The sequence below is a fragment of the Antechinus flavipes genome, chromosome 2, assembly GCF_016432865.1.
Source record: "Antechinus flavipes isolate AdamAnt ecotype Samford, QLD, Australia chromosome 2, AdamAnt_v2, whole genome shotgun sequence".
NCBI lineage: Eukaryota > Metazoa > Chordata > Mammalia > Dasyuromorphia > Dasyuridae > Antechinus > Antechinus flavipes.
The window spans coordinates 638057071-638069163 of record NC_067399.1 but is presented as its reverse complement, the minus strand read 5'-3'; the positions used below and the strand labels follow the sequence as shown (position 1 = coordinate 638069163).

The 12093-nt window shown below is 44.2% G+C and overlaps 1 protein-coding gene across 3 annotated transcripts in view; it reads left to right on the top strand.

Moving 5' to 3' along the window:
• Window positions 1–4630, top strand: part of CHST3 (carbohydrate sulfotransferase 3) — a 60322-nt gene extending 55692 nt beyond the window's left edge. For all 3 annotated transcript variants that reach the window (XM_051982190.1, XM_051982191.1, XM_051982189.1), the window contains exon 4: window positions 999–4630. In XM_051982190.1, coding sequence (XP_051838150.1) covers window positions 999–2238 — 1240 coding nt within the window. In that variant the 3' untranslated portion in view covers window positions 2239–4630. The remainder of the gene's footprint in view (window positions 1–998) is intronic.
• The last annotated feature ends 7463 nt before the right edge of the window (window positions 4631–12093 follow it).

The following is a 12093-nucleotide window of genomic DNA, read 5'->3' as shown; positions in this document are numbered from 1 at the left end:
AATAGTGATATTATTTTATTTTTTGAGAGGCAATTGGGGTTAAGTGACTTGCTACACAGCTAGAAAGTGTTAAATGTCTGAGGTCCTGACTCCAGGGCAGGTGCGCTATCTACTGTGTCATTTAACTGCCCCTACTGATATATTTTATTTTTTCTTCCTTTTAAAATTTTTATTTATTTTTTAACACACATTGCTTTATGATTCATGTTGGGAGAGAAAAATCAAAGCAAAAGGGAAAAACCATGGGAAAGAGAAAATAAAAACAGAATAAAGAAGTGAAAATAGCATGTGGTAATTTACATTCAGTCTCCTTAGTTCTTTTTCTGGATGGGGATGGCATTTTTCTGTCCAAAATCTATTGGGATTGCTTTGGATCACCGAACTGTTGAAAAGTACCAAGTATTTCATAATTGATCATCTCACATTCTTGTTGTATAGTGTACAATGTATTCCTGGTTCTGCTTGTTTCACTCAGCATCAGTTTGTATAAATCTTTCCAGGCCTTTCTAAAACCAGCTTGTTCATCATTTTTTATAGAACAGAAATGTTCCATTATCTTCATATACCATAACTTGTTCAGCCATTTCCCAACTGATGGGCATTTACTCCTTTTCCAATTCTTTGCTACCACAAAAAGAGCTGCTACAAACATTTTTGCACACGTGGGTCCTTTCCCCTCCTTTATGATTTTCTTGGGATACAGATCCAGTAATGGCACTGCTGGGTCAAAAGGTATGCAGACTTTTTTTTATCGCCCTTGGGGCATAGTTCTAAATTGCTCTCCAGAATGGTTGGATCAGTTCACAACTCCACCAACGATGCATTATGCATTAGTGTCCCAATTTTCTGACATTCCCTCTAACATCATTTTCTTTGAAAACTAGCTTTGCGTATATTTTGAAAATGAAAAGCTATTATTTAAAAAAAATAAAGTGCTTTGCAAAGCAGAGTTGTCTGTGGATTCCATTATTATTAATTCTTCTTCTTTATGCTCGCAGGGTCTCGGACAAGCTGAAGCAAATCCCACAATCCCTCATGGACGCGAACGGCACCGACCCGGCGCTGATGCTCGCCGAGAACGCGTCCCTCCTGTCCCTGAGCGAACTGGACTCTTCCTTCTCCCAGCTCCGGCAGCGGCTCCGGAACGTCACCCTGCAGCTGGGGGGAGAGCCGGCGGAGCTGCCGCTGGGCCCGCGACGGCACGTGCTGCTGATGGCCACCACCAGGACGGGCTCCTCCTTCGTGGGCGAGTTCTTTAACCAGCAGGGCAACATCTTCTACCTCTTCGAACCTCTGTGGCACATCGAGCGGACCGTGACCTTCGAGCCCGGGGGCGCCAACGCCGCCGGCTCCGCCCTGGTCTACCGGGACGTGCTGAAGCAGCTGTTCCTGTGCGACCTCTACATCCTGGAGCACTTCATCAGCCCGCTGCCCGAGGACCACCTGACTCCGTTCATGTTCCGGAGAGGGTCCAGCCGCTCGCTCTGCGAGGAGCCCGTGTGCACGCCCGCCGTCAAGAAGGTCTTCGAGAAGTTCCACTGCAAGAACCGCCGCTGCGGCCCCCTCAACCTGACCCTGGCCGCGGACGCCTGCCTGCGCAAGGAGCACATGGCGCTCAAGGCCGTGCGCATCCGCCAGCTGGAGTTCCTTCGGCCGCTGGTGGAAGACCCCCGCCTGGACATGCGGATCATCCAGCTGGTCCGGGACCCCCGCGCCGTGCAGGCGTCCCGCATGGTGGCCTTCTCCGGCAAGTACGAGACCTGGAAGAAATGGGTGGCGGAAGGGGAGGCCCGCCTGCGGGAGGACGAGGTCCAGCGGCTCCGGGGGAACTGCGAGAGCATCCGGCTCTCGGCCGAGCTGGGCCTGAGCCAGCCCTCCTGGCTGCGGGGCCGCTACATGCTGGTGCGCTACGAGGACGTGGCCCGCCTGCCGCTGCAGAAGGCCCGGGAGATGTACCGCTTCGCGGGGATCACCCTCACCCCGCAGGTGGAGGACTGGATCCGGAAGAACACCCAAGCCCCCCAGGACAGCAGCGGCATCTACTCCACCCAGAAGAACTCCTCGGAGCAGTATGACAAGTGGCGCTTCAGCATCCCCTTCAAGCTGGCCCAGGTGGTCCAGGGAGCCTGCGCTCCCGCCATGCGGCTCTTCGGCTACAAGCTGGCCCCCGACCCCGCCACCCTCACCAATCGCTCCATCAGTCTGCTGGAGGACCGGGGCACCTTCTGGGTGACGTAATGGCGAGAGGGGCCCTGGATCCTCGGCCACAGCCCCGTCCCCACTCCCCTGACCTACTCACGTCAGCTGCCAGACTGAACCGCCACCGCGCAGGCGGAGCCGTGTCAGCCTGAGAGATGGGCTGTGGTGGCAAGGGTCGTCCAGTACGAAATTAAATGAGCCAGGCGCGTCTCTTGCGAGAGAAGCAGGCCTTACCCCGCCCCACCCTGCGCCTTACTCCCCCCTCCTCCTGCGCCTTACCCCCCCCCCCGCCCCACCCCCTTCTTCTCCTCTTGCCACCGGGATTTCCTAGGACAGAACGAGACCGGAGCAGCTCCCGGCCCTGCAAACCTCCATCCCACCCGGAGGAATCCTGCCCGGAGGCTGGAGGCTGGACTGCCTCGATCTCATTTTCACCCGCCCACAGCACACTCTGCCTCGCTCCCCAACTTCCTACAAGTGCCTCCCCGTCCCTGCGGGGGACCTCTGCCCTAAGCACTCCGAGAGACTCTCTCATTGTGTTTATCCTAATTGTTGTAGAAGAGGGACTGGAGGTGAGAGATAGTCCTAGCCTGATCCACCTGCCGCAGAAGGCCTCATGGGAAACTCCCAGCCCCAGGGAGGCCCCTGCAGGCTCCTGGTTCTCACTACTACCTCCTTTTATCTGTAAGTTTACTCACTTTTGTGGCAGACAGGCTGCCTTAACCTGGCTTTTGGCCAACCCTTTTACAATTTATTTATGACACACACTCACCCCCAAAGACCGTTTGACTCCTACCGGGCCTCTCTCCTTGAAGGCTGCCGGGGCCTCCCTTTGGAAGGCATCATCAAAACCAGGGGGACAGATAAAAGGTCTCTTTGGTTGATTGGCTGAAGCTGGACCAAGCCTGGGGAAGGTACAAAGAATATGCAGGAGAAAGGGGGGAAGGGGCAGCCCAAAGTCTCTATTTCTCTCTGGAAGACAGTAGTCTTTTCCTACCCCTTCATCAGACCACAAATTAGCCATCAAAGTGACAAACCAGTATCTGGAAGCTCCCCTCTCCCCCACTGAGGTTTCTGGGGAGAAAACTGTATAACTTAGTAGGGGACCATTTGGGGCTTTAAAGTTATTTATGATTTAGTTTCTTCTTTTGTTATTTTTCTTCCAGCAAGAAGTATTGGTTGGAGGTTGTTGGTAGAAAAGTCAGTTGGGGTCTTGAGGGAGACTTAGAAGAACCAAAGGCTGAGGTTTCCCTTAGCCCAGGGAGCAGGAGCCATTGCCACGGGGGTCCCCAGAAAAAAGTGAGGCAGCTGGAGTCAATTTGAGCCTGCTCAGCTCTTCCTCCCCTCCTTTCACCAGTCCTGCTTTTCAGGAGACTTGTCTTCTTTACCCCATTGTTTCCCTGTTCTTGTTGTTGGGGTGCTTCTCCCTCTCCTTAGAGAGGCACCCTGACCTCAGAATGCTGTCTCCGTGTACATGTTTTGCTTCTAAAGACAGTGTTCAGTGACAAACTCCCCCTGTCCCCTCAGAGCCGTGGCCTAGAATTTAGCAAAACACAAAAATTTAGCATTTGTTATACAGAGTTAATTAATTCCACCAGCATTTATTCAGGTGCCTTCAAGTGACCAAAGCTCTGCATCAGGGACTGGGCAGCCAAAGACAAAAAACAAATAATTAATGCCTGCCTTCCTGGAGCTTACATTCTCCTGGGCAATAGACAAGTTCCACATCTGGTCATCCCAGGCCACCATATTTGGTGAGAGGAGGATGACATTCTACTTTGAGATTGGTCACCGCTCAGGGGAGCCTAAAGGCAGCCAAGTTACAGTGTCCAGAACCATGAGGGGTTCATCCTTGCTGGGTGGGGCTACTTCCATTTGGGGGAGCCATGGCTGTTGCCTTTCTCAACTTCATATTCCATGGATGGGCAGTGCAGTGACGTGCCTCCTTCCCCAGTAAAGAGAGCTTCATTTTGAACAAACTGGACTGACATTCATAGAACCCAGTAACACCATCTGGGAACCTCTTCCCACCTCAGGATGTGGTGTTGCTGAAGACATCTCTGGCAGGCCCAGAATGTTTTTTTCCTAATAAGGAGACTACTTTCCCCCTCCTCCCTGTCCCCACTCCTCCTTTACCTCCTGGTTCCCCAGAGATGGAAGCTATCAGTTCCAGCTAGCACTGTGCTAACAGGCATAGAGGGGTGAGGGGAAGCCCTTCTCTCCACTCTCAGAGTTGCTTTCTGGGGCTGCAGGCTCCCTGCTCCCTACACCATCATCTCTCTCCTCCCACCAGAGATTTTTGGAGAACTCTATTAAGAATGAACTTGGGAGGGGAGGGTTTCCTATCTTTGGGATATTGTTCACTGCAAATTGAATTAATTTATTTATTTTGTGAAGAGATGAAAAATAAAAAATAGTTTATTTGCAGGGAGTCTGTGTCATATATATAAATATGCTGAGAGAGAGAGAGAGAGTTAAAAATAGAAATGAGGAAGAAAGCAAGAACTGTTAGTCCAGGATAAATCCCTGATGACTCATCCAGGATAAGCTTTTATTAGGAAAAGATCCATAGTTATTCTTCTGTTCAACTAGTTGGAGGAATCAGAATTCCCAACACTTCAAATATTCTCATTCCAATTTTTATATTAATCATTATGCCTGCTTATGAAACATGGGAACTGAGTATACTGACTACCTAGAAGGGAGGAAAATGAGGACTTAAAAAAAAAGATAATAATGTTTTTATTTTTAAAATACATACAAAGATAGCTTTCAACCTTCACCTTTGCAAAACCTAGTGTTCCAAATTTTTTTTCTCCCTTCCTCCCTAGACAGCAAGTAATTCAATATGTTAAACATGTGCAATTCTGCTATACATATCTCCATATTTATCATGGCACACAAGAAAAATCAGAACAAGAAGGAAAAAAATGAAAAAGAAAACAAAAAGCAAGCAAATAACAACAAAAAATGAAAATACTATGTTGTGATCCACACTCAGTTCCCACAGTCCTCTCTCTGGATGCAGTTTGGTTCTCTCCATCACAAGTCAATTGGAATTGGTCTGAATCACTTCATTGTTGAAAAGAGCCATGTCTGTCAGAATTCATAATTGTATAATCTTGTTGCCATATACAATGATCTCCTGGTCCTGCTCATTTCACTCAGCATCAGTTCATGTAAGTCTCTCTAGGCCTTTCTGAAATCATCCTGCTGATTGTTTCTTATAGAACCATAATATTCCATAACATTCATATACCACAGTTTACTCAACCATTCCCCAGCTGGGGCATCCACTCAGTTTCCAGGTCCTTGCCACCACAAATGGCTGCCACAAACATTTTTGCACACGTGGGTCCCTGTCCTTCCTTTATGATCTCTTTGGGATATAGGCTCAGTAGAAACACTGCTGGATCAAAGCGCCTGCACGGTTTGATGGGCCTTTGTTCATAGTTCCATTTTGCTCTCCAGAATGGTTGGATCACTTCACAACTCCACCAATAATGTATTCCTGTCTCAGTTTTCCCACATCCCCTTCAACATTTATCATTATCTTTTCCCATCATGTTAGCCAATTTAAGAGGTATATAGTGGTACCTCGGAATTGTTTTAATTTGCATTTTTCTGATCAATAGTGATTTGGAGGGTTTTTCCATATGACTAGAAATGATTTTAATTTCTTCCTCTAGAAAACTGTTTTTATCCTTTGACCAAAATGAGGACACTTTACAAGGCCTTGAATAAAACTAAGAGAAAACAGCAGTTATGTTCTGAGAACTCTCAGATCCTAAAGGGGGTCAGGAGCCAATCATTGACTTTATATCCTCAGGATCCAAACCTGAAATCTTGGAAAAACCATATTTGGTGCTTTCTCTTCCTTCCTTTCCAGAGCTGGATACATGAGAGTCCCTGGCAAGAGCAGCAAGGCTAGGTGGGGGCCCAAAGGAGAAGAAGGAGGCAGTTCACCCCCTCTTAAGACCCCTAATTCCTCTTCAGCACTTTGTGATTCACCAAGGGGAGAAGGGCTGATCTCACAGGGAGGACACAAAGATAGATGAAGCCATTCAGCTTTTGCTTCAGCTGGTCCTCAGCTTTCCACCAGCACAAGAGACTCATTCAACAATTGGCCTATTTATTTAGTTCCCTGGGAGCTGATGGACACATCTTCAGCTCAACCTTTATAAATAGTACGGAACATTCCAGCCTGTGGGTGTGAGAGGGCAGCGGCTAACACCTCACACATCACGCCTTCTCTCTTCCTTGCCCTCCAACAGCCCTATTAGATGTGCTGACACAATTGAGTTATTTTCACAAGCCTATGAGGAAAAATGAGAGTTAAGGAAGTTTGGGCTCCCTACAGAAATAGCTATCTTGCAAAAGTAGAGATCCCTTAAAGGAGAAGGTTTCGGGCAACAGGATACCCATAGTCCTGAATGGAGAAAGGGGAAAGAGGAAAAAATGAAAAAAAGTTGCTGAGTAATAGAAAAATGACTTGGGTAAAAGTCAGGAAAGCCAGGGGTCCGATGGTGACTTTGCCACATCAGCTTCGTGGAGCTCCTGTCCTCATGAGAGAAGGAGGGAGTTGGATGAGTGAGCTTTCAGCCACGCTATCCTGTGATATTATACCTCTCAAGGTATGTTGGCTGTTTTGGAAAGGATGTGAGAACCTCAGGACAGCAGAAAGGGTCTTAGGAGGTCACGTTCCTTTCATCTCCCTCTTCCCAAGAATTATATGATAATATAATATAAATATATATAATTATATATGGCCACCACTTGTCAATGACGACTCCTTTCAGGGTGTTTTTTTCCTTTGGCCACCGACCTCCCACCCATTTGGTGGGTGCTAAATGAGGTGCCGTCACCCCAACTTCTGCCAGAGAGCTGAGGCAAAGCTCACTTTCCCGAATGGACAGAAAAATTCAGCAGGGAATGGAGATAGGCTAGTGAGGGAAAAGAAGCCTGACCAGAGACCATGAGAGGAAACCCCTGGCCAAAAACTGGTGGGGCTGCAGGAAATGTGTGGAGACTGGGAAAATACAAAAGTTTCTGGTTTGTTTATTTATTTGCTTGTGGAGAATTCCTAAGCTCTGAAGCAATTGATTCTAGCTATGACAAAGCACCAACCTACGTGTATACATCTGCTGGCCCCGCAATCAGTCCTTGAACACACCCCACATCTGTGGTCCCCAGAGACTCCAGAACAAGAATGCTTAACCCTTTTTGTGCCAGGAGAGCCTTTTGCTATCTTGTGAACCCCATGAATCCCTCTGCAGATTTCAGGTTTGGATCCTGTAGGTATAAAGTCAGTGATTGGCTCCTGGCCCCCTTTAGGGACCTGAGAGTTCTCAGAACATAACTCCTGTTTTATCTTAGTTTTATTCAAAGCCTTGAAAGATGTCCTCATTTTGATCAAAGGATATGAACAGACAATTTTTATATGAACTTAAAATCATTTCTAATCACATGAAAAAACACTCCAAATAATTAAGTGTATAAGATATAAAAAATTACCAAAAAACAATTTTGCTGAAATACACTTATCAACATACTTTTAAAAAATCAAAGGAAAGAACAGCCCTGAAGTCAAGAGGACCTGAACTCAAATCTGGCCTCAGATACTTAACACTTCCTGACTGTGTGATCCTGGGCAAGTCACATAACCTCAATTGCCTCTGAAAAAAAAATCAATTTCACTGACCTTAGTTTAAGAACTCCTGTTCTGGTAATAAGAACACTAAATTTTAGAAAAGGGAATTAAGATTCCCAGATATTTCAAATCAATATTTAAGTCTTCTATGTTTTCAAGACAATTGAACCAGTTTGCTATTGTGAAAGGATATAGGAAAATAGATTAATAAAGCCTTGAGATCATCATATCAATTCAGATTTATAATTAGATTATATATAATCATATATTATAAATTATATATTTAAATGGTCTTACATATATAATTATAGATACAATACATACAGTGAAAGTTTGATCTACCATAACTCTTCTAAACTATGTGCTTCTACTTGGATAATTAACCAATCATGTGACTTCTCTTCAGTCTTAGTTTCTTTGCAAGGTCCTTTCCACATGGATTCCTCTCTCCTTTCAATGGTGATTGGTACTGCTCACGCTTTTCACTGTATTATGTGTAGTGTCAAAGATTGAGAGCTGGAGAAGAATTTCAACATGATTAAATTCCACCATTTTACTTACGGTTGAGGAGAACAAGACCTGGAGAGGTTAAAGATTTACATGATCTGACTTGTGCATCATGGCCAGACAGTATCAATCATCACAGGAATTAATTTTGCCAAATGGTTGACAAATTCAAGTCCAGGTCTAGGGCAAACCCAGGCCCCAGTGAAAGATGTAAGGAAAAATTCAGTGGAATGGTAAAATCAGCAATGAAAAAGGACACTAAATTTGGAGAACTTGTTTATTTATTTGTTTGTGGAGAATTCCTAGGACTCGAGTTCAAATTCTGACTCTACTCTTACTACCCATATTACTTGGGACAGGTCACTTAAATCTCACTGCCCCTCAGTTTCCTGGTCTATAAAATAAAGAAAATGTGCAACCAATTAATTACATAAAACAATAAAATCCTTTTTAAGATAAAGGGGTCTCTAAAGTTACTTACAATTTTAAATTAATGGTCTATGGGCTCTTTAGTGCTTCTACATGAAATCATGGGTGACATATTTTCAAAGCTTCTATGTCAACTGGAAAGACGGTTTCTAATCAAGTGTGGATTCAGATGTTATCGATATTAGAAGTCATTTAAGCCAAATCCCTCATTTTACAGATGAAGAAACTGAAGACCAGAGAATGATTTGACTGAAACCACTCAATGTCAGAGGTGAGATTTGAACTCACACCTTCTGATTCTAAAGTCAATGTTCTTTCTATAGGCATTTATGAAGTCTCCTACTCAAAAGGCACTGGGATAGCCAGGGGAGAAATAAATTTTTTAAAAATTCAGTCCATTCCCTCAATAAGATTATATTCTACTGGGGGGATACATAAAACACTGTATATCTGTAAATGGATACCCTGGGATTTAAGACAAGAGGGAGGGAGCACTGGGAAGAATGAGGGAAGACCATTTATAGGAGGCAGGACATTGATCAAACCTTGAAAGAAGACAGATTCTGAGGGGCTGAAATGAGGGCTCAGCCTGTACAAAGATTTGGAGGAAGGAAATCATAGGATCTGAGCACTGGAAGGAACCTCCAAGGTCTTCTGGCCCCCATTCCCTCATTTGAGAGTTGTGACTGAGGAATATCAATTAAGCCAGTATGGCTGGAACTTAAAGTGCATGAAAGGTAGTAATGGATGATAAAGCAGAGAAGCAGAATGTGGAAGCAGACTGTGTGTGATTGTCTTGAAATATCAGGAGAAGTTTCTATTTTATCCTGCTCTAGATCTTGGGCAGTATAGCCTGGTGGAAAGTGCCCAGGATCAGGAGCCAGGAGAGCTGAGTTCCTATTCCAGAACTGTAGAGCCAAGAAGGGATTTTAGTTTCACAGATAACGAAATTAAACAACTTACTTCAAGTAAATATAGCAAAGTACAGGGACCTCCTGACTTCTGATACACCTTTATTCCTGCACACCCCACTGATGGATTCACTGTGCTTTTTATGGTCCTCTTAAAATGATCTGGTGCAACTAAATAACCTCAAAGTTCTAATAATTTTGATTCTATAGAGATATTTTCCCCATCCAATAGCATTGAATGCTGTTATCAATCATTCATAGCTTCATATAGATTCATTTATTCAATGCTTTCCTGACTGAATGGAGTTCCCCAGGGAAGGAAAAGGGAAGCATCATTTTGGACCCTGACAGGACAAATCTGAATACAATGATCCAGGGAGGCTCCTGAACTCCCAGAACACATCGTGAAGGGCCTGAGTGAAGAGAAGACCAATGTAGAAAGGAGGATGGGAAGCCAATCCTTCAGTCCTCCATCTCAAATCAGAAGGTTATAGGAAAGAGGTGGAACAAATCTTAGAAGTCAGCTAGGCTGGGGCTTCTTAAACTTTTTCCACTCATGATTCTTCTTCACCCAAGAAATTTTACGTGAACCCGGGCATATGGGTATATAAAAGAGGCATTTGAATCAAACAGTTACTGATAACAAATCATCACCATCCCTATATTCAGTTACACAATCTCAAATGGGATTGCAACCCAGTTTTAAGAAGCTTTGACATAGTCCAACCCCAGACCCATTTTACAGTAGAAGAAACCGAGACCCACATTGGGTCTGTGTCTTGCCCACGTTCATACAGCTAATAAATGCTCCTTTCTCCATCTTTCGATCTGACTCACTCAGGAGCTAACTGTCTTGGAATCAATCTTGAGAGGAAATGCTTCACACTATTAAGGCAGACATGACAGTGTCAGGTATCAGGACTGAAATAGAGCTCCCAGACCAGGTGATGTCTCAGTCTCCACCTAAAAATATTGATTTCAGTGGCTGGTTTGTTGCTGTTTTTTTCCTGACACAAATGGCATCCTGGAGAGACAAATTGTTCCTAATCATAGGGCAGGGAAGTGGCTCTGATGGAAAAACTCTCCACCCTCTGCACCACAAACCAAGCTGGAATCTCCATCTTGTCTTGCCTTCAGCTGGCTTCTGACTCCCAGACATTTTCTCCTGCTGATCTGCCACAATCCAAGCAAGTTTTGAGTGAGCAGGTGCACCTGTAATCTCCGAGTCCCACAGGAACACACTAAAGCATTTCAGCACCCCAGGGAAGACGGATAGCTCTCCGACTGGAAGGATGCTTCTAATGAGATAGCCTAGCCCTGGATTTGAATCCTAACTCTGCTGCCTTCTAATGATAAGATCTTTAAAAAGTAATACCTCCTCTTTCAAAGTCTCAGTTCCTCATCTGTAAAATGGAAGGGTTGGACCAAATGGATGCAAATGTTCACGTCTATTCTTCATTCTGTAATTATAGGTGATAGTGATGTGCTGGGAAGGGGGGAATATGCAGGATACATTTTAAAATTTAATTTGCAGTATTAACATTGTCTCCATCATTTTCTTGAATCTAGATAATAAACAAAACAATAAATCATTTAATGGGTAGGGGAGGAAGAGAATTTGGAATGGAAAAATTAAAAATTAATGTTTAAAAAATAAATCAAGCCTTAATTCATAGTACTTGTCAATTTCTGAGGTGTCAATACTCACAGTGAAAATTTAACTACCAATTCTCTGACTTTCATGAGTCAGTATTACCTGGCTCCTTCCTTACCCACCCTATACTGCCCTTTAAGGTTTACAAAGCTCACCATACTCATTATCTCTTCTGATCCTTGAAACAATCCTGTGATCTGATTACAGTAAATAGTATTGTGCCCATTTTACAGATGAGGAAGAGGAAGTCTAAAGAGATTAAATAAATTGTCCATGACCACAAAGTTAGTAAGAGTCAGAATCAGATTCTGTGAGAATTGAGTTGGAAGCCTTCTTGAGGGGAGAATCCTCAAATCATTTCCTTTCCATATTATGATAAGGTAGAAACAATTCATTCTCAGAACCATGATAGAACCTTTAGAACAGATGATATCTGGATATATATTGTATTTAACATATACTTTAACATATTTAACATGTATAGGTCTGCCTGCCATCTAGGTGAGGGGGTGGGGGAAGGAAGGGAAAAGTTGGAACAGAAGGTTTTGCAAGGGTCAATGCTGAAAAATTACATGTGCATATATCTTGTAAATAAAAAGCTATAACAGAAAAAAAAGAACAGATGATATCCTCCAAAAAAAGAGAGGACAATCAGAAACATCGTGCTAATAGTTCTATGCTAATAAAATCGAGAACAAAAAAGAAATAGTTCAAAAATATAAAAATACTCAAACTATCAGAAG